Genomic DNA, 24,862 nt, shown 5'->3' with positions numbered 1-24,862 from the left:
GTTAACTGCAATCACTGATCAGATGTAAAAAAAAAAAATGAGACCAACTCAGGCACTAGCACCTGTTGGCTTTTTTTTATAGAAGAAACTCCATGAGTGCACAGCGAGAGTACCGACGGCCCGTTCTCAGATGTAAAGCATCCAGGGAGTTTGATTTAGTATTTTAGTAGTACTCACTAGCCGCCTCTGCGACATAATCATTGAGCTGGAGGAAACCACATACGCAGCTTCCTTTCAGGCACCATCAGATCCTGAATGCTTTTGTGCACCATGCCACATTACCGCATCAGCAAGCCCGAAATGGCAACAGACGCCACCATAGTAGCACTACGATCTTGAAGCCGTCTTCCAAGAAGGCCACTTGACGACAGCGTGATAGGCAGCAGTACATGCCTGGACCGCCGCCCTGGTGGACCAAAGTCATAGTTCTCCTTGCCCATGCCGAATCCGGTCACCATTCAATCTCCACAACTACACCCAATTCGTCACATGCCGGTGATCACCGTGGCCGCCAAGGCTCCCAGCCACCTGCTAGCTGCTATGCTGTTATAAATACCACTCACATAAGCTCCTGGTCCCATCAGATCTGACCGAGTCCCCTGACCTCCTTCTTCTTGCTCTAGCACTCTTCACTCTGTTCCGACAAACACCAGCTACATACGCCCCACGGGGTAAGCCGCAGCCAAACTGATGGCGGCCGTCGAGGACATCGTCATCGCCGGCGCTGGGCTCGCCGGCCTCGCTACGGCCCTAGGGTTACACAGGTAAAGAAAAAATCATCTCTGTTTTTCTCGTTCGGTTCAGCGCTGCTGCGCCTGCTAGCTCCGAGCTTGATGCAGAGGCCGAGCTGACGAACGAGTGTGTTGCAGGAAAGGGGTGAGGAGCCTGGTGCTGGAGTCGTCGGCGACGCTGCGCGCGTCGGGATACGCCTTCACCACATGGACCAACGCCTTCCGCGCGCTGGATGCCCTTGGCGTTGGGGATAAGATCAGGGAGCACCACCTGCGCTACGAGAGGTGAGCTACTACAGACCAATCATGGAACTTTCCTAGCAGTACTAAGAGTGAAGGTGACACGACTTGCCTGGTAGTGACAGTGGGACCTTCCGAATAACAATTGGAGAATAGTCAAATCTAGCTAGGACTAGATTTTAGATCATGTGTGGTATACACTTCGTTTAGATCATCTGTGGTATTGTTTTGGATTTACATTACGAGTTAAATTTTGGAAAAAAGGGTTATGTTCGAAAGTTTTATCCAAGTATAATTTGGTCCTTAATCTCTAAAATAGCTATTAAGACATTTAGCCCATCCGTAAATCTTAGTGGACGGCGTGCTCACGGAGTGGTGGCCCATCCGCAGCAAATCAGCCCGGTTTAGGAGAAAATGGTGCGGATCGAAACGGACGAGTTGGAATGGCAAGAGGCCACCACGGCGCGACACGATATAAAATTTAGATTGTGCCAACGGTTCGATTTACAATCTAGAAATTATACAATATGCTTACATAATCATACACTTGAAACGGCTATTAAGATATTTGTTAGTTATGCTTTACAAACGTTGGCAATAAAAGATACTATTAGTATTATGCAATTGGCAAAAATATATTCATGGAGAAGCTATTGTTACGAAATAGCAAAAATATATTCATGGAGAAGCTATTGTTACGAAATACGTTTAAGTTTAGACCTATGAAAATGTATTTTTCAATACTATATTACAATGGTGTACCTATCAAAATTATATCACTCTAAATTAGGGCATGTTTGATTCGCATGATTCTTAGAACATAGGAATAAAAAAAATATACATGATTCGAATGCCATGTCTAGTTGAATCGAACCTACATGATATTTCTTCGAGTAGCGTCAGACTCAGAGAAATGCAAAGGAACTGTAACATGAGGTTTGAGTGGATTTTTCCCTCCAAAATATAGTATAGAACAATTCTATAGGAAACATTGTCGTGCATTCGAAAGGATACCAATCCTATGAATCCAATAGTGCACATAGGAATAATTTCAAAGGGTGAAAATCCTACAAAATTCTTATGGTATTCCTTTGAATCGAATGTGCCCTTAAGATCTATAGAACTAAAAAAGTTCAGTACAAATTGTAACCCCACCACCCTTCGGCCTTCTGTGGGAGTTCTGGAACAGTTGATGTTGTTCATTCTTCCACTCATGGCTAGTTGTTTAGCATCTCCATTCCCAATTAAGACAATGGCATGGCAAGACGGTTCCTCACCCATTCCATCCATTCCTATTCAATCTCTGCATACGGCCCCAAGGTTACGTCCTCGTGAAACTCTTCTCTGACAATAATTAATCCCTGACAACCAACCTTGATCTATATGTACATACGAAAGAAAAACTATATGTTTAAATTAGGATTATGTTGTAGGCATGATTATTGGAAGCCACACCTATCATGAAGTGCTCTTAATTAATCTATTTCATGGGAGATTTGGACTTGAGTACAATCCATGATAGTAATAATTAGTTGTATGAACTTAAAGTCATATGAGATTTTCTTTCTATTCTTAACTTTGTGATTGTTTTTAGTTTCTCCATTTTTTGAAAAAAATGTGATCGGGGTTTAAAAAAAGATATTGTCATTTTTTTTCAAATCTTGACTGAATCGGTATTCAATTTGTTTGAGGAAGGAAAGTTTAGAGAAAAACCCTAGTATTTCATCCCAAAATTATTATAGAATTCCTTATGAAATATTATTTCACCAATGAGCTCGCACCTTAGTACCTAACTGTGAATTGTGCTCTTACAATATCGGTGGACATTTCGAGTCAACCGGCTGAAACACGGGAACAAAATAGTCGCTTCCTCCACTAGTTGATCCACTTTAAATGTCAAATCTGGCACCCACAATCGTGGCAACATCAATCTTCCGCGTGCAATATATTGCACACATATGCAACATTAACAATTACACACTTAAAAAGGCAAAAGTGATGCAACACATCCAACGAATACACACAACATGTTTTTTTTATATATGCAACAAATACCCATGCGTGTAAGTACAAAAGTATTCCCCACAATAAATACCCATTTGTTGCAACAAAATTATAGAATATATGTGCAATACACAGTATGAAAAGTTTGTGATGTCGTCGCAACAACCTACCCTTTGGAGTCTGCCTATTGAAGATATCCAGGATACAAACTATGGATGGAAATACAAATATATGGTGTTTTTAAACCTGTGTGGTGCATTGCTGGCTTGAGAGGGGAATACACATTTTATCTTGATCAAAATAGACACTATTGAGTATTGAGATTTGAGAATCATTTTTCTTTTACCAATTGGTTCACCATTGCCGCCTGCCCAGTTTGTGGATCCACGCCTAGTGCCGAAGTTATTCTTCTGTACACTAAAAGAGTGACCTTTTTTCTTGAAAAAAAGACTGCCCTTACAACTGAAAGGTGTTTTTTTTTTCGCGAGTACGCCAAGAGCGTACCATATCTTTATAGAAGGTAGAAGATTGAATACAAGAAGGCTACAACCAGTAGCACGAACTCCACACCACCAACAAAACAACAAAGACAAAGAACCTATCCTAAGCTAAACAACAAAACCGCGTCGCGACCGACGCTAGAAACCACCAAAGAACAACACCTCCAAAAGAGCTCTCCTAGTTGACGCACCATGAAAAGAGAACATGGCGGAACTCGGTCGGCCCCGAGAAGGCAACGTCTTGGAGTTGCCAACTATGGCGTGCATAGCGCTCCTGCAGCCAGCCTCAGACAGCGGGGAGCACCGGAGGAAAACACCAAGACAATCACACCATGTCTCCAAACGCGAAGCTCCCAACAGAGGAACGACGTCGAGGACGTCGCCATCGCGCCGATCCGAAGGACCTAGGCTTTCGCCCGGAGACAGCAACCAGAGCAAGCGAAGCGCGGGAGACACCGACACACTCCAGCGACGCCTCCAAAGAGGAACACGACACCCGCGGGCGCCGTCGCCGCCGGCCCAACAAGTCAGGCAGGTCTTTCGACCGTAATGTCGCTCGACTCCGCACCTCCGAGCTTTGGGGCAATCCTGTCCATGGAGAAACACACCGCCGCCACCGCAGCTCCTCGACATCAACGTTGCAAAACGCCGTGGTCTCCACACACTACTGAGAGAGACGCGGCCACTCCACCTCCAACCATGACGAAGAACAGCAGCCTCCAATCTCCTCCGGCAAGGGCCAGGGCCAACCGCACCGGTGGCACCCGCTCCAGGTTCCAGCCGTGGACGACCCAACCCTGAAGGACCAGATCGGGCCCGTGCAGGCCCAGATCGAGCCTGCCCAGGTCTCCAACCTCCACGCCGGCGTGACCGAGGTGGCCTCTGGTCGCCCGCGACGAGGAGGCGGCCGGCCGATGCGCCAGGAACTCCTTCCTGGACGGCATCCTCCGCGCCGTCGCCTCCAAGCCAGGAGCTTCCTCCTCCGCCACCAGGCCGCGCCGGGCCCAGATCGAGCCCGCCCAGATCTCCCACCTCCGCGCCGGTGTGCCCGAGGGTGGCCTCTGCTCGCCCACGACGAGGAGGCAGCCGGCCGATGCGCCCGGAACTCCTTCCAGGACGGCATCCTCCGCGCCGTCGCCTCCAAGCCGGGAGCAACCTCCTCCGCCACCAGACCGCGCCGACGCGCCACCCCGCTCCGACTCCTGCTGCCTTCCCCGTCGTGGTCCGGAGCTCCTCCGCGCTCTCCGCCGTGTGCCGGCGAGGCTGACCGAGGTCAGGCGCCGCCCCTCCGCTCCTCCACCTGCGCCGCCCGAGTGGCGTCTCCCTCCGCGCCGGGGAACCCGCCGGGCGCGCCGACCCTGCCCGCCGCCTTCGACGGCCGGGCGCGGCCGCCACCGCCGGCGCCGGCGGCGGCAGCGGCCAGGAGGGGGAAAAGGGGGGGCTTTTTAGCTAGGGTTTTGGGGCTCTCCGGAGCGGCTCGCGTGAGAGCGACCCGGGAGAGAATGAGGTCTGATGTGGTTACTGAGTATCAGTTGAGTTCCCAACTGAAAGGTGTTACTTACTGAATACTGTACTTGTTCGCACTTGGCAGGCTGGTGGCCTTCTCTGCGTCCACAGGCGAGGCTGCTGCAACAGTGAGCCTGAAGATGCAGGGCAAAAGGTACTGAAACTATGCTCAGTGAATTGCAGATGCACGATCTGACAACTTCTCTATGTTCAACAATTTAACCATGGTTCTATTCGACCAGCGGGCCTCACGAAATCCGGTGCGTGAAACGTAACTTCCTGCTGGACACGCTGGAGAACGAGCTACCTGAGGGCACCATCAGGTACTCCTCCAAGATCGTGGCCATCGAGGAAGAAGGCAACGTCAAGGTCCTGCACATGGCCGACGGCTCCATCATCAGAGCTAATGTAAGAAGACGTAGCGGTGCTGTGCATTCGTCGTGCATCTCTTCTTGTGAGTAGCAACAGAAGCTTACGCGACATGAGTGAACTTGTGTGCAGGTTCTGGTAGGGTGTGACGGCGTGAACTCGGTGGTGGCCAAATGGCTGGGCCTCCCGAAGCCGATCGTGTCGGGTCGCTCCGCCACCAGGGGCCTCGCCGAGTACCCGGAGGGCCACGGCTTCGGTCCCGAGATGCTGCAGTTCATCGGGCAGGGGTTCCGGTCCGGCGTGCTGCCCTGCTCCGACACCTCCGTGTACTGGAACTACACCTGGTACCCGTCCCCGGCCGACGGGGACGCGGAGGAGAGTGTGGCCAAGATGCGGCAGCACGTGCTGGCGAAGCTGGGCGCCACCAAGAAGATCCCGGCGGAGGCGCTGGACGTGATCGAGCGGAGCGAGATGAGCGAGGTGGTGTCGTCGCCGCTGCGGTTCCGGTCGCCGCTGGCGCTGGTCCGGGGCAGCATCAGCAGGGGCAACGTGTGCGTGGCCGGCGACGCGTTGCACCCGATGACCCCGGAGCTCGGGCAGGGCGGGTGCGCGGCGCTGGAGGATGGCGTCGTCCTCGCCCGGTGCCTCGGCGAGGCCTTCGTCGGCGCGGGCAACGATGGCGGGTACGCGTGCGTCACTGCGGCGCTGGAGAAGTTCGCCGGGGAGCGGCGGTGGCGCGCGATCAGGCTGATCACGGCGGCGTACGTGGTGGGATTCGTGCAGCAGAGCAGCAACGCGGCGATCAAGTTCCTCAGGGAGAAGTTCTTGTCGGGATTGCTGGCCAAACTGATGGTCGACATGGCCGACTTCGACTGCGGGAAGCTCTAGTTCAGTTCTGGACGTCTAATCGAGGTAGAACGAAAACGATGAGAGAAAATGACGTAAAACGGCCACCACATACCCACTCGGGGTGTGTGTTCATTGCTCACGTCGAGCGCCTGCCTACGATTGCAGAGTAAAGTAAATAAAAAGTAAATTGGCATGGATGTAAGCAATGAGTCCATCCATCCATCCACATGGGACAAACTTTTGTAGAATCTTTTTTTTTTTTTCTAGAGGAAACTTGATGTCAACACTTGACTTTGTGATGAGTCCTCTTGGTGTGAACTAAAGCTCGATCTCGCTTGGAGTGGACTTTTTCGCGCCGACAACAGAAACTGCCGTAACCACATGCCGTGATTCCGTTAGCCAGAAAACAAGTATTGTAGTGTAGGATGCATCCAGTTAACAAACCACCGGCTTTTACCAAGTGGCTTCACCCGCAATCAAGGAGCCCACCCACGGAATGGACTACGATTCCAGGTAATTTTGCAGTGACAAGTTTGAGGAATCCGGCCACATAGCCGACATGTGAACAGGCATGGTTCCGTACCAGTGCTAATGTGCTATGCTAAATTTTGTTTAGATAACATGCAAAATATTGCCTGACTTTCAATTAATAAAGTTATATGGTTTAAGAGATTAGATTACGTAACTGCTGGACCTACAGCTTCGCCAGGAGTAAGGAAAAGCACCCAAATTCTAACATAGCACAGGGTCGGCTCCCCATAAACACGCCGATAACATAACACAAAAGGGACAAAGGTATCTAGTTCTTCAGGTTGTTGGCTTCAGCGACATGTACAACTCCCTTAGCTCGTTTGGTATCCAGCTTAGTTCCTCCATAACTGTAAAAGGATAATGGTTTTGTAAATAATGTCAGCTGGGTTAGATAAGGTTTTCTTCTCAATAGCAAGTCTGTTGCGTGCATTCCAAAGCGCACAGGATTGGGCAAGAAAAAACACCCAAAGAATCCATCGTGTATACCCGAGAAACTTGACAGGACGGCATGAAACTGTGCAAAGTTGGCAGGTCGCTGATTGCACCCTAGTAGCCGGTGAAGAACTGACTAGGAAAAAATTGCCAAGGAACATGAGAAGAAAATGTGGTTGACATCATCAATGGAACCACAAAAAGTGCAAAGACCATTAGAGGGGCCATGACAAATAGCTATCTGTTGGCCTGGAGGAAGCTTATCTAGGGCAAGTTGCCAGTCGGAGATTTTGATTTTTAATGGTACTTTCGCTTCCCACATATCCTTGAAGTGAGCCACCATCGTGCCCTGGGAAAGCTTGGCATACATGGATTTTACAGAATAAGAACCAGATTGTTCCAGGTGGCATGACACCTTGTCACGCCCCATACCAAGAGTCACCGTGGCCATCAAGGCCTCCCACTCTGGCCACTGTCGCAGGCCCTCCTGATCGAGTGAGCGACAAAAGTGGAGCTCCAGCGAATCATGGTGTAGCACATTTGCCACTGAGATGAACTGATTGTCACAGACAATCATTTGCTGCTAAGAATTAAGGTTATGGTTTTGCTATTTGTCTGATGCGCTATTTGTAAGTTGCTTCTAAGAACTAAATCATGAGATTCAAGTAAATATGGAAATAAAATTCTTTAGTTAGAAGGCTATTGAATTATCTAATCATGAGATTCATGTAAATATGGTTGGCCAGATTATTAACCAAGGGTGGTGTAAGGCAAAACCTGTTGAGGAGAAAGTATGTAGGCTCAAAAGCGATTTCTCATGTTATTTGGAAACCCAGGGATTCACACTTTTGGGTCTAAGAAGCATTTGGAACATCATGGCAACTAAGAAGCACTTCTTTCCATACGGATCTTTCTCCATTAGGGATGGGTCGAAGATACAGTTCTGGGAGGATAAGTGGTGAGAACGTATCCTGTGAAACAGGACAACTCGTGCACCAGATGCACCGGTGATGCTTGATCCCATTGGATGCTAAATGGAAGGACAAGATCTATGTATGGTTGGCCCGTTGGAACATTTGTGGAAGGAACCCTACAGTGTCGCTGATTTGTGCAAACACAAGGACTCAGACATTGTTTCTCTCAATCTGGATCTCCCGAGCTCCTCTCTTTAGCCGCTGCAGCTCATGACTGCACCAAGCTTACATGCCATGTTCTTATATCTTCAGTTTTCTTAGAAGAAACTTTTGATTGGAGTTGCGGCACAACGCCGAAGAGCTGGTGAGCCCTACTGCCAAACATGGTTCTCACACGAGAGGTTGCTTAGAGGATCTGGAGGCGTTGGAGATTTACTGCCGGAGATCACCACCAAGATACAAAGAAAGAGGCAAGAGATTTAACTGGTAGAGAGATGACATTGGGGGGAAGTTTCTACCCCGCTCCCAGCATGGTGTTGTTGTACATGAGATAAATGGAGAGAGACGATGGGGATTCAGGTTGGAAAGGACGATTCTTGTAATTCAGAAAAACTAGATTGTTTACAAATGTTCCAGCGGCACACAAGCTTTGCATCATGACCCTGTGTTCCAGATCCAATAGCCACAAGGAGTGGTGCATCTGGTGCACGAGTTCCCCCGTTTCACAGGATACGTCCTCGATAAGTGATTGGGTGCAACCACTCTCCGGGAACAATATCCAGCTCTGTACATGATCGTACTTCATAAAGATGTTACTTTCGAGGCAGTGATGGAAACCTCTCCACCATCTATGACGTTCAGGCATGATGTAGTCGGTCCCTGGTTAACCTCTTGGAACGAAATGCTACAAAGATTAGCTTCAATTCAGCTCGTTCAAGGAAAAGATATATTCCACTGGGAACTTACCAAGAATGGTATATTCTTGGTAAGATCCATGTATGAGGCGTTAATAGAACATATTCAACCGGTTTTTAATAATAAGGTCATTTGGAGGTTGAGGATACCACTAAAAACGAAGTTTTTTTTGCTTGGTACCTATGCCGTGGTGTTATCCTCACCAAAGATAACCTTGCAAAACGAAACTGGTATGGTTGCAAGAAATGTGTATTTTGTCACGAATACAAGACAATAAAACATCTCTTCTTCCACTGCCGATTCGCTAGAGCTATATGGTCAATCATTCAGTTATGATCTAACTTACATCCACCCTGGAGCATTGTGAATATTTTTGGCAATTGGTTAAATGGGGTCGAGGTTAGGTTTAGGAATCTTATCAGGGTGGTAGCGATTGCCGTTATATGGTTGTTGTGGCTATTTAGAAATGATAAGGTTTTTAATGATAAAGATTCTTCTCTTATGCAGGTACTTTATCGGTGTACGACTTTGCTCCGTTTATGATCACCACTTCATCTCTTGGAGGACCATGACCTATTTACGGAGGTGTCTGCACGGTTGGAGACTTCGGCCAAGAAATTTATTACCCAACATGGGTGGTTGCTTAGTATGAGGATAGCGGCTCCTATACCATGTTAGGCCTTTTTTCATAACGCTACATTTTTGTAATGATCAGTGTGTTTTGTACTCTTTCTGAACGACTGTGTGCATCCTAGCTATGCAGAGGCCGGGTGTATTACATCAAACCTTATGAGTAATAAAGCGCTCTTTTTCGAAAAAATGTAAAGTTTTAGGTGGAAGCTTAATTATTTATCGAAAAGTCCTCCGACTAACCCTGGTGACCTCGACATCCTTAATCTTGAGAGTTTTTTTGTGTGCTCTTCGCCTTCGATGAACTTGGCTTGCATGGAAGCTCCACATAGATCTTGGGTGGGTCTGCTGAACCAATATGATGCTACCCATATGGAACTTATGTATATCCTTATGCAATTTCTAATGGAAATGTGGAGCTTGCAACTTTTGGGATTTTGCATGGCCAAGTTACCATTGCCAAATGTTATTGCACCCTTATCTTCAATATCTTAGGGGAAAAAGGAAGTGCAACGTCAAGAATGCCCTCCTAAAATACTTGGATTGATGATATGAATCATCTTTGACAATTTGTTACCTTTGGATGCATCTCCGAGCCATCATGCTCGGTAAAGACCTTGCTAATAAGAGCATCTCTAACAGATGATTTAAACAAAAAAAGACCCTTTGATAACCCCCAGGAGCAGGGGATCACGGTACCACCTCTCAATGTGGAAGTAAGGTATCGATCCGAGGAGCAAGAAGGAAAAGCTATTTATTCTCTACAACTAAAGTGTCACAAGTTCTAGTTTATTATGCACTAAACAGTTTTAGGAAACAATGGAAGTTTATTTAGTACAAAAATAAAGTGAAACAAAATAGTAATCTCAAGTGTACCAATCCTCTTCAACGCAAGAGGACAAGACAAAGGTTTTCTCTTATAGGAACAATGGACATGGTTTCATGGGTTCACTCAATCCTGTCTCTCCATCTATGATTGTGATGTTATATATAATAAAAGTACATACAAATGGCATTCTTTGATGGTAATTTTTATGATGGCTACTGATACGTCTCCGACGTATCGATAATTTCTTATGTTCCATGCCACATTATTGATGATATCTACATGTTTTATGCATACTTTATGTCATATTTATGCATTTTCCGGCACTAACCTATTAACGAGATGCCGAAGAGCCGCTTGTCTGTTTCTGCTGTTTTTGGTTTCAGAAATCCTAGTAAGGAAATATTCTCGGAATTGGACGAAATCAACGCCCAGGGGCCTATTTTGCCACGAAGCTTCCAGAAGACCGAAGAGAAGACGAAGTGGGGCCACGAGGCGGCGCCACAGTAGGGCGGCGCGGCCCAAGCCCTGGCAGCGCCAGCCTAGCGTGTGGGCCCCTCGTGACTCTCCCGACTCTGCCCTTCCGCCTACAAATAGCCTTCGTCGCAAAACCCCCAGTACCGAGAGCCACGATACGAAAAACCTTCCAGAGACGCCGCCGCCGCCAATCACATCTCGGGGGATTCAGGAGATCGCCTCTGGCACCCTGCCGGAGAGGGCATTCATCTCCCGGAGGACTCTACACCGCCATGGTCGCCTCCGGAGTGATGAGTGAGTAGTTCACCCCTGGACTATGGGTCCATAGCAGTAGCTAGATGGTTGTCTTCTCCTCATTATGCTTCATTGTCGGATCTTGTGAGCTGCCTAACATGATCAAGATCATCTATCTGTAATGCTATATGTTGTGTTTGTTGGGATCCGATGGATAGAGAATACTATGTTATGTTGATTATCAATCTATGTGTTGTTTATGATCTTGCATGCTCTCCGTTACTAGTAGATGCTTTGGCCAAGTTGATGCTTGTAACTCCAAGAGGGAGTATTTATGCTCGATAGTGGGTTCATGTCTCCGTGAATCTGGGGGAGTGAGAGAAACCCCTAAGGTTATGGATGTGCTGTTGCCACTAGGGATAAAACATATATGCTATGTCCGAGGATGTAGTTATTGATTACATTACGCACCATACTTAATGCAATTGTCTGTTGTTTGCAACTTAATACTGGAAGGGGTTCGGATGATAACCTGAAGGTGGACTTTTTAGGCATAGATGCATGCTGGATAGCGGTCTATGTACTTTGTCGTAATGCCCAATTAAATCTCACAATACTCATCATATCATGTATGTGCATTGTCATGCCCTCTCTATTTGTCAATTGCCCAACTGTAATTTGTTCACCCAACATGCTATTTATCTTATGGGAGAGACACCTCTAGTGAATTGTGGACCCCGGTCCAATTCTTTACATAGAATACAATCTACTGCAATACTTGTTCTATTGTTCTCTGCAAACAATCATCATCCACACTATACATCTAATCCTTTGTTACAGCAAGCCGGTGAGATTGACAACCTCACTGTTTTGTTGGGGCAAAGTACTTTGGTTGTGTTGTGCAGGTTCCACGTTGGCACCGGAATCCCTGGTGTTGCGTCGCACTACATCTCGTTGCCATCAACCTTCAACGTGCTTCTTGGCTCCTACTGGTTCAATAAACCTTGGTTTCATACTGAGGGAAAACTTGCCGCTGTACGCATCACACCTTCCTCTTGGGGTTCCCAACGGTCGCGTGCTGTACGCGTATCAGCTACATGTCCTAAAATACATATTTGAAAGAAATACTCATTTTTGTTGCTGTTGTCACCCTCGTAAGGACAACGTTGGTTATTGTCATACCACACATCATACTTTTCCCTTTTAACCCCGAGATAAACGATGTGGGGATGCATCGTGTCACTCAATGCATGTGTCGTCTATCACTTGGCCACACAGTACCTACATACATCATACTACATAATGGTAAACACTTTAGACACTAATGCAATGATTTATTTATTGTGCGCAAGACCACATCTCTCTCATCTACCTGCACTTGGTGATGTCAAGCACCTCATGACACAGGAAAAACAAGGTATTTAGAATAGAAACCATTACATGCATCATATAGGTATCTATGAAGTATGAAAAACCATAAAAGTTCCAATACAACAGTAAATGTATAACAAATATCATCTCATACGACTATACCCATGATAGGAATTACATAGATAGATCTATAAACATCCAAGGAACATCTTATGGACTTCAACAATGATCATACATAAAGAGATTTGGATCAAGTTGCCACCACAAAACCATTGTCCAGGGGGTGGACTACACCCCTCTCATCATGGAGAGTGATGAGGAGGTGCTGGTGAAGGAGGAGAGGCGGCCAGAGGCAATTCCGGCAACGGTTCCCCCTCTCATCTTCCTCTGGCGACGGTCTACTGACTCTCTGTTTTGGTGTTTTCGATCTTTGCCTCGGGGTTTTGAGATTGCGTTGGGGGACCTTATATATGTGTTTTAGGTCAAGACCATCATGTAGGGCTTTGGATGTACGACTGCAAACGCTTGAGGAGGTCAAGAGGTATGTAGGGTGGTGCGACCAAGGGTGGGGCTCGCACCACGTACCCTATTTCGTCCTTCCGTCCTTTGTCCGTGAGGTTCCAAGACTCCAGAATTTTTGTCTTCATGAAATAATGACCCTCGAAAAATCCCAGGTCCATTTCACTCTGTATAGGTCCCTGAAAGTAAAAAAATACATAAAACATGGATTTATTGTTGTGCAGAGTTATGACCAAAATATGGGGATCATTGGAAAATTCCAAAAAAATAATATGAAACATGGATATAACATTATATAAGATGAAAATATGTGGGAATATGTGGCAATAAACTACAAAGTTCATGTATGCATTTTACACGCATCAATATCCCCAAGCTTAACCCATGCTCGTCCTCGAGTATGAAGGTGACAAAAACTAAACATGGTCTTTGGAGTTTGTATGCTATGATGGATATAACAAGTAGTAATGCAGAAAGTTAATTATTAATACTTTATTGAACATCAAAATGCAAGGGAGATATAAAGTGATACTTCTTATGCACTACAAACATGCTCAGCAATAAGTCAAATTATGTAAAGACAAATAAAAGTACTATGGACATTAAGCATGCAAGTGATCTCATTTGGCAAGGAATTTCTTTCTTTCTTTTCTTTGGAATAAGTGAATATTGGAATTAAGCAAGGAATACACATGCTAGCACTTTGATAATAATATAGAGCATAAAATAAATTTCTGGATATGAAAGTCATGTCAACGGTATCATAACAACGGTAGAGAGGTACCCATTCCACTTGTTTAATCAACTTGCCACAAGCTGTTCATCCTCGTATGCACACGGTTCTAAACAAGGTGGCACCGAGGTACCTTTTTCTCCTTTGTACGAAGAGTCTTTTGTATTATACATACTCAAATGACAAGACAAACAGACAAATGAATTCCTTTGCACCCTTTAAAATTTACTATTTGCGTAGCTTTTTTATTTAAAGTGCTTCATTGGATATCCTTGATGTAAACTTCCACCATGATTGTTTTGCATGGCTTAGGTTGGTGGCCCAATGCTCCCTCTAGCACATATGCGTACTAGATCTTGCTTCAGCCTCTTATTTCAACACCGATAGGTATCCACAACCAAAAGAAAACATGACATTAACAAATATATAGTGCAATGGTGAAAGTGTTCCCCATGACAGCATGGTTCTACTAACAACCAACTTATAAAATGTCAAACACATAACTTTCATAATGATAATCACAATGGGTTTTGTTCCTCACATCTTACTTTCCCATGAGCTATGAATCACATAAAATAATTAAATTATAACTTAAAGGAATGCATAAAACAAAAAGGGACAGAATCTGTCAAGAAAAATAGCAGCAAAAAACATAATTTTATCGACCACCTAGACATGTCAATATTTTTTGCCAATTTATATGCATATAGAGGATGAAAAGTTGTAACTATAGCAAAAATATGAGCGTAATATGAGCTACAATTTTTTTAGGTAATTTGTTTGGTGAACAATATTCGGCAGAAAACTACATTTACATATATTGCAACAACTTCTATGCATCCAAAATGGGTAAAACTTGGTACTTTATTCAAAATTCAGAAAGTAAATTAACTAAACAAGACTTATCGTAAAGTAAAAAATATTAACTAAATACCAGGGTCCCATGGTGTGATCATACCAATCAAAATAATAATCAAATCAAAACATGGTAGAAACTAACACAAAGTATAAAAATATGAATGTGCATTTTATAAATGAAGGAATCGCAACAAATAAGAGTATATCCATGCATATTAATAGTAGATTAATGCAACTTATAATTATTTTTAACATAAATAGGGCACTCAACACTTCCCCTTTCATAATAGTTGCAATCGCTAGAAGAAAATTTAACAATATAACCATTGGAAGCATGCAACTTAGAAAATTTAGACACACAAAGAGGATCACTATATTTATCCTGGAATTCACTAGCATGTTTTACTCTCTCAAAATAATTACTATGATTAGTATCAGATCTAATATCATGGCTGCAATAATGATTTGGAACTAAAGGTAATTGCAAACCACATAAGTATTTCTAAACATAACCAAAATTCTCCTCTAAGGTGCAATCAGATGAATTCAAAAAACAAAGTAGGACTCCTATGAGTAAGATTATTATCACAAACAGCTAGAATATCATTTTTATCCTTGCATAAATTAGTAAAAATGTGTGAACATGTATGATTATCAAGAAAAATAGGACCATCATCTAAAGCATTAATTTAGTAAAATGAGTTTTGAGTTTGAGTGTTACTATCATCCTTGAGATGTTCCCATACATCCCCAAGATTTGGTTGGAAAATATCTTCTTTATTCTCTTCTTTACATACTTCCCCTTCCAAGCTTACGTTTTCATCATATTATTTTAATTTCATCTATGGATGGTGAAGGTGGTGTTTCCCTCTCTTCCTTCTCTAGTTGTTCATCGTTTTCCTCTTCTTGGGGTTGCATGGGCATCCCAAGCTTATTCTTTCATCATCCTCTTCATGCAAAATATTAGTGCTCTCTTGGGCAGCTCTGACCCTCTTATCATAGTCAACAACATAGATATTTTCACCAAAGTCGGCTATGCAATCATAAAGTATAGTATTGATCACAATTTTATATTTAGAAGCTACATGGCATGTTTCTTGTTCATTAATGAATGTTTGTAATTCATCGGCTGCCATAAAACTAACAAATTGCTCTACTTCTTCTATCCCTAAATGAGCATAATCATATCTATGTAAGATGCAATAACATACGCTTCATGGGACAGACATTGAAACTCAAAGTATCTAAAATTTACTTTAGAGCGACAATTTTCTTCATCATAATAGTCAAGGAACTTATTAGAAAATCTATTTAGAAGTCTCATGAAAGTTGCTAGTCGTTTCCCTTCATCAGATTCTCTGTGTTTTATAGCTATCATAGAAGCCTTATAGTACTTTCCAAAGTGTCCTTTTTATCTGAACTAGTGGCCATAACAAGAGTATTTTTGACATTTCCATTTTCTATTTTTTTGGGTTTTGATATATGACAAAAGTAAGTGTAAAACTGAAAGTAAAACTAAAGTAACAAAAAAACTTACATAGACAGGAATTACATAGATAGATCCATAATCATCCAAGGAAGATTATATGGACTTCAACAATGATCATACATACATAGATTGGATCAAGTTACTACCACAAAACCATTGTCCATGGGGTGGACCAATCCCCTTTCATCATGGAGAGTGATGAGGAGGTGGTGGTGAGGGAGGGGTGGTGGCCGGAGGCGATTCCGACAACGGTTCCCCCTCCAATCTTCCTCCAGCGGTGGCCTGGTGACTCCCTATTTAGGTGTTTTCGATCTCCGCCTCCGTGTTCCGAGATTATGTCAAAGGACCTTTATATAGGTGTTTTTAGGTCAAGACCAGCAGGTAGAGCTGTGGATGGATGGCCGCGGACGCTAGAGGAGACCAAGAGGTAGGGTGGTGCGGCCAGGGGTGGGCCCCACGCGACCTAACCTCTTTCAGCCTTCCGTCCTCCATTTGTGAGGTTCCAGGACTCCAGAATATTCATGTTGGCGAAATAATAACCCTCGAGAAAGCCTTTGTCTATTTGAAGCCGTATACGTTCTTGAAAGTAAAAATACATAAAACATGGATTTCATGTTCGTGTTATGACCAAAATAAGGGGGGTCATTGGAAAATCTACGAAAACAATATAAACATGGATATAACACTATATAAGATGCAAATATGTGAGAATATGTGGTAATATACTACAAAGTTTATGTATGCATTTTACATGTATCACCGTCTTATATATGGCATATTGGACAAACAAAATGGCTCGTAAACCAAAAATAGACATAATTTTTTACAGCGTGCCCAAAAAATTTAGTTTTCATGTTGAAAGTATACAAAGCATTAATCTGCCGCCACAAACAGAATGGATTAGGGACACCAAGGTACGAAATCGGTTGGTTCTAGCGGAGGTGGGGATCTAGGTTGGGCGTGAGCGGGTAGGCGCGAAGGAGAGAAGCGGGCGCGGGGGGATTGGATAGAAATCATAGGAATCAATTGACACACCTCGATTCAGTTGACACTGAATAGATCGGGCGACCATCTAGCCCGTTTGATGAATTTGATGTAGTACTAGTGTTCCTTGATTCGATTGGTAACCATCTAGGTGCTTGTTTACACAACTCGATTCAGATGTACTAGTGTAGCTCGATTCAGTCGAATTGGTAATAAAAAAGATCTAGATTTGTATCTTATTATTAATATGTGTGGGATGATTCTGCCAAGATTGTTGGATTAATACAATTCAAAGGAGAGGTACCCTCGAGAAGGCTTCGGGTAAACACTTCCCACCATTTGAGGAATTGAAAGGTCTGGAATGAGCATATATAATGCTTGAATCTTCGGTAATTAGTTCGCCTCGCCTCCTATTGTTTTCGCTAGGATTGAAGAGGAGGGAGCCACTCCCTCCATTCTTATTTACTTCCTCCATACCGTTTTAGTAGGGTATTACACACTTTAAGGTAAAACTTTGACTAAAAACTTATATCCAATGATACCATTGGATATTACCAAAAATTATACCATCGAACACATCTTTAAAATATGAGTCCAGTGATATATTTTCTATGATTTATATCTAATATTTTGTTGGTTAAGTTACTAGTTAAAGTTTTACCTCAAAATGTGTAATACCCTAAGACTGGTTATAGTAGGGAGTAATTTAGACTAGTAACATACATATGTTACTAGTTTATGTTACTACCTCCATAGTGGGTAGTACTAATTTATATTTGATTTCATACACTCTGTCATTTAATATGTTGTAGATGTAGGGATTCGTTGCATAGAAAACAAAAAATTTCCTACCGCGAACACGCAATCCAAGCCAAGATGCAATCTAGAAGACGGTAGCAACGAGGGGATGATCGAGACTCACCCTTGAAGAGTTCCAAAGCCTACAAGATGAGGCTCTTGTTGCTGCGGTAGACGTTCACTTGCCGCTTGCAAAAGCGCGTAGAAGATCTTGATCACGGCGCCACGAACGGGCAGCACCTCCGTACTCGGTCACACGTTCGGTGTTGATGAAGTCGACGTCCACCTCCCCGTTCCAGCGGGCAGCGGAAGTAGTAGTCTCCTCTTGAATCCGACAGCACGATGGCGTGGTGGCGGTGGTGATGGAGAACTCCGGCGGAGCTTCGCTAAGCGTGCGGGAGCGTTGGAGGAGAGAGGGGGCGGCTAGGGTTTGGGAGGGGGTGGCCGGCCACTAAGGGGGTGCGGCTAGGCTGTGGTCTTGGGGTGGCCGGCCCCCTCCCCTTGGCCCTCATTATATAGGTGGAACACCCAAGAGTTGGTCTACAAGTCTTCGAATAAGACCCCAAACCAAAACCTTCCATATGACATGAAACCTACCCAAGCTAGGACTCCCACTAGAGGTGGGATTCCCACCCTTCCTTGGGAGGGGGTGGCTGGCCCCCTTAGGGGAGTCCACTTGGGACTCCTCCCCCTTAGGGTTGGCCGGCCATGGTGGTGGAGTCCCTTTGGGACTCCGCCTTCCAAAGTGGTTTCTTCCGGACTTTTCTAGAACCTTCTAGAACCTTCCGTAGAACCTTCCGGATCATTTTAAATCTTATAAAATGACTTCCTATATATGAATCTTATTCTCCGGACCATTCCGGAACTCCTCGTGATGTCCGGGATCTCATCCGGGACTCCGAACAAATCTTCGAACTCCATTTCATATTCAAGTTCTACCATTTCAACATCAAACCTTAAGTGTGTCACCCTACGGTTCGTGAACTATGCGGACATGGTTGAGTACTCTCTCCGACCAATAACCAATAGCGGGATCTGGAGATCCATAATGGCTCCCACATATTCAACGATGACTTCAGTGATCGAATGAACCATTCACATACGATACCAATTCCCTTTGTCACGCGATATTTTACTTGTCCGAGGTTCGATCATCGGTATCACTCTATACCTTGTTCAACCTCGTCTCCTGACAAGTACTCTTTACTCGTACCATGGTATGTGGTCTCTTATGAACTTATTCATATGCTTGCAAGACATTAGACGACATTCCACCGAGAGGGCCCAGAGTATATCTATCCGTCATCGGGATGGACAAATCCCACTGTTGATCCATATGCCTCAACTCATACTTTCCAGATACTTAATCCCACCTTTATAACCACCCATTTACGCAGTGGCGTTTGATGTAATCAAAGTACCTTTCCGGTATAAGTGATTTATATGATCTCATGGTCATAAGGACTAGGTAACTATGTATCGAAAGCTTATAGCAAATAACTTAATGACGTGATCTTATGCTACGCTTAATTGAGTGTGTCCATTACATCATTCATATAATGATATAACCTTGTTATTAATAACATCCAATGTTCATGATTATGAAACTAATCATCCATTAATCAACAAGCTAGTTAAGAGGCATACTAGGGACTCTTTGTTGTTTACATATCACACATGTATCAATGTTTCGGTTAATACAATTATAGCATGGTATATAAACATTTATCATAAACATAAAGATATATAATAACCACTTTTATTATTGCCTCTTGGGCATATCTCCTTCAGTCTCCCACTTGCACTAGAGTCAATAATCTAGATTACATTGTAATGTACCTAACACCCATGGCATTCTGGTGTTGGTCATGCTTTGCCCTAGGGAGAGCTTTAGTCAACGGATCTGCTACATTCAGATCAGTGTGTACTTTGCAAATCTTTACTTCTCCATCTTCGATGTAATCGCGAATCGAGTGGTAACGCAGCTTGATATGCTTCAGCCTCTTGTGTGACCTTGGTTCTTGTGCATTGGCGATGGCACCCATGTTGTCACAGTATATGACTAGTGGGTCCAATGCACTAGGAACCACACCGAGCTCTACAATGAACCTCTTCATCCATACCGCTTCTGATGAAGCCTCTGAAGCCGCTATGTACTCTGATTCTGTTGAAGACTTCGCCACCATGCACTGCTTCGAGCTTGCCCAGCTTACTGCAGCACCATTCAATATAAACACGTACCCAGACTGTGACTTAGAGTCATCAGGATCAGTGTTCCAACTCGCATCGGTGTAACCGCTTACAACGAGCTCTTGGTCACCTCCATAACAAAGAAACATATCCTTAGTTCTTTTCAAGTACTTCAGGATATTCTTGACCGCTGTCCAGTGTTCCATTCCTGGATCACTTTGATATCTGCTAGTCAAACTAACAGCATGTGCTATATCCGGTCTAGTACATAGCATGACATACATGATAGATCCTACTGCCGAGGCATAGGGGATATTACTCATCCTTTCTCTTTCTTCTGCCGTAGCCGGTCCTTGAGTCTTACTCAAGACCTTGCCTGGTAACATAGGTAAGAACCCTTTCTTACTTTCGTCCATTCTAAACTTCTTTAGAATCTTGTCCAGGTATGTACTCTGTGATAGCCCTATTAGGCGTCTTGATCTATCTCTATAAATCTTGATGCCTAATATATACGATGCTTCACCAAGGTCTTTCATTGAAAAACTATTATTCAAATAACCTTTTACACTGCTTAATAGTTCTATATTATTCCCAATCAATAATATGTCATCTACATATAATATCAGGAATGCTACAGAGCTCCCACTCACTTTCTTGTAAATACAGGCCTCTTCATGACACTGTATAAACCCGAAGTCTTTGATCACCTTATCAAAGCGTCGGTTCCAACTTCTTGATGCTTGCTTCACTCCATAGATTGAACGCTGAAGTTTGCATACTTTGTTAGCATTTTTAGGATCGACAAAACCTTTGGGTTGTACCATATACAACTCTTCCTCAATGTCTCCATTAAGGAACGCCGTTTTGACATCCATCTGCCAAATCTCATAATCAAAAAATGCAGCTATTGCTAACAAAATCCTCACAGATTTTAGCTTCGCTACAGGTGAGAAAGTCTCATCGTAGTCAACTCCTTGAATTTGTCGGAAACCCTTTGCGACAAGTCGAGCTTTATAGACAGTAATATTACCATCATCATCTATTTTTCTCTTGAAGATCCATTTATTCTCGACAGCCTTGCGGCTATTAGGTAAGTCTACCAAAGTCCATACTTTGTTATCATACATGGATCCCATTTTGGATTTCATGGCTTCTTGCCATTTGTTGGAATCTGGGCTCATCATCGCTTCTTCATACGTCGCAGGGTCCTGATACGCGTACAGCACGCGTCCGTTGGGAACCCCAAGAGGAAGGTGTGATGCGTACAGCGGCAAGTTTTCCCTCAGTATGAAACCAAGGTTTAATCGAACCAGTAGGAGTCAAGAAGCACGTTGAAGGTTGATGGCGGCGAGATGTAGTGCGGCGCAACACCAGGGATTCTGGCGCCAACATGGAACCTGCACAACACAAACCAAGTACTTTGTCCCAACGAAACAGTGAGGTTGTCAATCTCACCGGCTTGCTGTAACAAAGGATTAGATGTATAGTGTGGATGATGATTGTTTGCAGAAAACAGTAGAACGAGTATTGCAGTAGATTGTATTTGATGTAAAAGAATGGACCGGGTTCCACAGTTCACTAGTGGTGTCTCTCCGATAAGATATAGCATGTTGGGTGAACAAATTACAGTTGGGCAATTGACAAATAAAGATGGCATGACAATGGACATACATGTTATGATGAGTAGTGTGAAATTCAATTGGGCATTACGACAAAGTACATAGACCGCTATCCAGCATGCATATATGCCTAAAAAGTCCACCTTCAGGTTATCATCCGAACCCCTTCCAGTATTAAGTTGCAAACAACAGACAATTGCATTAAGTATGGTGCGTAATGTAATCAACAAATACATCCTTAGACATAGCATTGATGTTTTATCCCTAGTGGCAACAGCACATCCACAACCTTAGAACTTTCTCACATCGTCCTGCATTTAATGGAGGCATGAACCCACTATCGAGCATAAATACTCCCTCTTGGAGTTACAAGTAACAACTTGGCCAGAGCCTCTACTAATAACGGAGAGCATGCAAGATCATAAACAACACATAGATGATAGATTGATAATCAACATAACATAGCATTCCATATTCATCGGATCCCAACAAACGCAACATGTAGCATTACAAATAGATGATCTTGATCATGTTAGGCAGCTCACAAGATCGAACAATGATAGCACAATGAGGAGAAGACAACCATCTAGCTACTGCTATGGACCCATAGTCCAGGGGTGAACTACTCACACATCACTCCGGAGGCGATCATGGCGATGAAGAGTCCTCCGGGAGATGATTCCCCTCTCCGGCAGGGTGCCGGAGGCGATCTCCTGAATCCCCCGAGATGGGATTGGCGGCGGCGGCATCTCTAGAAGGTTTTCCGTATCGTGGCTCTCGGTACTGGAGTTATTATCGACGAAGGCTTAAGTAGGCGGAAGGGTAGGTTTAGGGGCGACGCGAGGGGCCCACACAACAGGGCCGCGCGGCTAGGAGGTGGGCCGCGCCGCCCTGGCGTGTCGCCGCCTCGTCGCCCCACTTCGTTTCCCTTTCGGTGCTTTGGAAGCTTCGTGGAAAAATAAGATCCTGGGCGTTGATTTCGTCCAATTCCGAGAATATTTCCTTACTAGGATTTCTGAAACCAAAAATAGTAGAAAACAACAACTGGCTCTTCGGCATCTCGTTAATAGGTTAGTGCCGGAAAATACATAAATATGACATAAAGTGTATATAAAACATGTAGGTATTGTCATAAAACAAGCATGGAACATAAGAAATTATCGATACGTTGGAGACGTATCAGCATCCCCAAGCTTAGTTCCTACTCGTCCCGAGTAGGTAAACGATAACAAAGATAATTTCTGAAGTGACATGCTGTCATAATCTTGATCAATACTATTGTAAGCACATGTAATGAATGCAGCGATTCAAAGCAATGGTAAAGACAATGGTTAAACAACTGAATCATATAGCAAAGACTTTTCATGAATAGTACTTTCAAGACAAGCATCAATAAGTCTTGCATAAGAGTTAACTCATAAAGCAATAAATTCATAGTAAAGGCATTGAAGCAACACAAAGGAAGATTAAGTTTCAGCGGTTGCTTTCAACTTGTAACATGTATATCTCATGGATAGTTGTCAACATAAAGTAATATAATAAATGCAAATATGCAAGTATGTAAGAATCAATGCACAGTTAACACAAGTGTTTGCCTCTAAGATAGAAGGAAGTAGGTAAACTGACTCAACATAAAAGTAGAAGAATGGCCCTTCGAAGAGGGAAGCATTGATTGCTATATTCGTGCTAGAGCTTTTATTTTGAAAACATAAAGAGCGCATAAAAGTAAAATTTTGAGAGGTGTTTGTTGTTGTCAACGAATGGTAGTGGGTACTCTAACCCCCTTGCCAGACAAACCTTCAAAGAGCGGCTCCCATGAATTTTTTTATTTTTGGGTGGCACTCCTTCCAACCTTTGCTTTCACAAACCATGGCTAACCGAATCCTCGGGTGCCTGCCAACAATCTCATACCATGAAGGAGTGACTTTTTATTTTAGTTTTATTTAGATGACACTCCTCCCCACCTTTGCTTTCTCAAGCCATGGCTAACCGAATCCTTGGGTGCCGTCCAACAATCACATACCATGGAGGAGTGTCTATTTTTGTAAAATTATGAAGGTTAATTAATTTGGGACAGGGAATCCCATTGCCAGCTCTTTTTGCAAAATTATTGGATAAGCGGATGAAGCCACTAGTCCATTGGTGAAAGTTGCCCAACAAGATTGAAAGATATACACCACATACTTCCTCATGAGCTATAAAACATTGACACAAATAAGGGATGATAAATTTTGAATTGTTTAAAGGTAGCACTCAAGCAATTTACTTTGGAATGACGGAGAAATACCATGTAGTAGGTAGGTATGGTGGACACAAGTGGCATAGTTATTGGCTCAAGGATTTGGATGCACAAGAAGTATTCCCTCTCAATACAAGGCTTAGGCTAGCAAGGCTATTTGAAACAAACACAAGTATGAACCGGTACAGCAAAACTCACATAAAAACATATTGCAAGCATTATAAGAGTCCACACTGTCTTCCTTGTTGTTCAAACCCTTACTAGAAAATATCTAGACCTTAGAGAGACCAATCATGCAAACCAAATTTTAGCAAGCTCTATGTATTTCTTCACTAATAGGTGCAAAGTATATGATGCAAGAGCTTAAACATGATCCTTATGAGCACAACAATTGCCAAGTATCAAATTATTCAAGACATTCTACCAATTACTACATGTAGCATTTCCCGTTTCCAACCATATAACAATTAACGAAGCAGTTTCAACCTTCGCCATGAACATTATGAGTAAAGCTAAGGACATATTTGTCCATATGCAACAGAGGAGCGTGTCTCTCTCCCACACAATGAATGCTAGGATCCAATTTATTCAAACAAAACAAAAACAAAAACATACAGATGCTCCAAGTAAAGCACATAAGATGTGACGGAATAAAAATATAGTTTCACTAGACGAACCTGATAATGTTGTCGATGAAGAAGGGGATGCCTTGGGAATCCCCAAGCTTAGATGCTTGAGTCTTCTTGAAATATGCAGGGATGAACCACCGGGGCATCCCCAAGCTTAGAGCTTTCACTCTCCTTGATCATATTGTATCATCCTCCTCTCTTGATCCTTGAAAACTTCCTCCACACCAAACTCAAAACAACTCATTAGAGGGTTAGTGCATAATCAAAATTCACAT

The 24,862-nt window shown here is 43.7% G+C and overlaps 1 protein-coding gene across 1 annotated transcript; it reads left to right on the top strand.

The window, feature by feature from the left end:
* Positions 1-235: 235 nt before the first annotated feature.
* On the top strand, positions 236-6,522 carry LOC127296769 (monooxygenase 2). The gene is made up of 5 exons (XM_051326979.2): positions 236-764; positions 870-1,016; positions 5,067-5,135; positions 5,224-5,389; positions 5,483-6,522. Exons 1-5 carry the CDS (start codon positions 691-693, stop codon positions 6,236-6,238), a joined length of 1,212 nt encoding a protein of 403 aa, XP_051182939.1. The 5' UTR covers positions 236-690; the 3' UTR covers positions 6,239-6,522.
* Positions 6,523-24,862: the final 18,340 nt, after the last annotated feature.

Source organism: Lolium perenne, chromosome 4, assembly GCF_019359855.2.
Source record: "Lolium perenne isolate Kyuss_39 chromosome 4, Kyuss_2.0, whole genome shotgun sequence".
NCBI classification, from domain to species: Eukaryota; Viridiplantae; Streptophyta; class Magnoliopsida; order Poales; family Poaceae; genus Lolium; species Lolium perenne.
This window is presented reverse-complemented; position numbering and strand designations above follow the sequence as displayed.

Excerpts from the sequence above, each read along its gene's own strand:
- LOC127296769 (XM_051326979.2), top strand. The coding sequence starts at position 691 with ATGGCGGCCGTCGAGGACATCGTCATCGCCGGCGCTGGGCTCGCCGGC. Across the intron at positions 1,017-5,066 it reads CACCACCTGCGCTACGAGAG|GCTGGTGGCCTTCTCTGCGT; the intron begins GTGAGCTACTAC and ends CGCACTTGGCAG. Across the intron at positions 5,136-5,223 it reads CTGAAGATGCAGGGCAAAAG|CGGGCCTCACGAAATCCGGT; the intron begins GTACTGAAACTA and ends CTATTCGACCAG.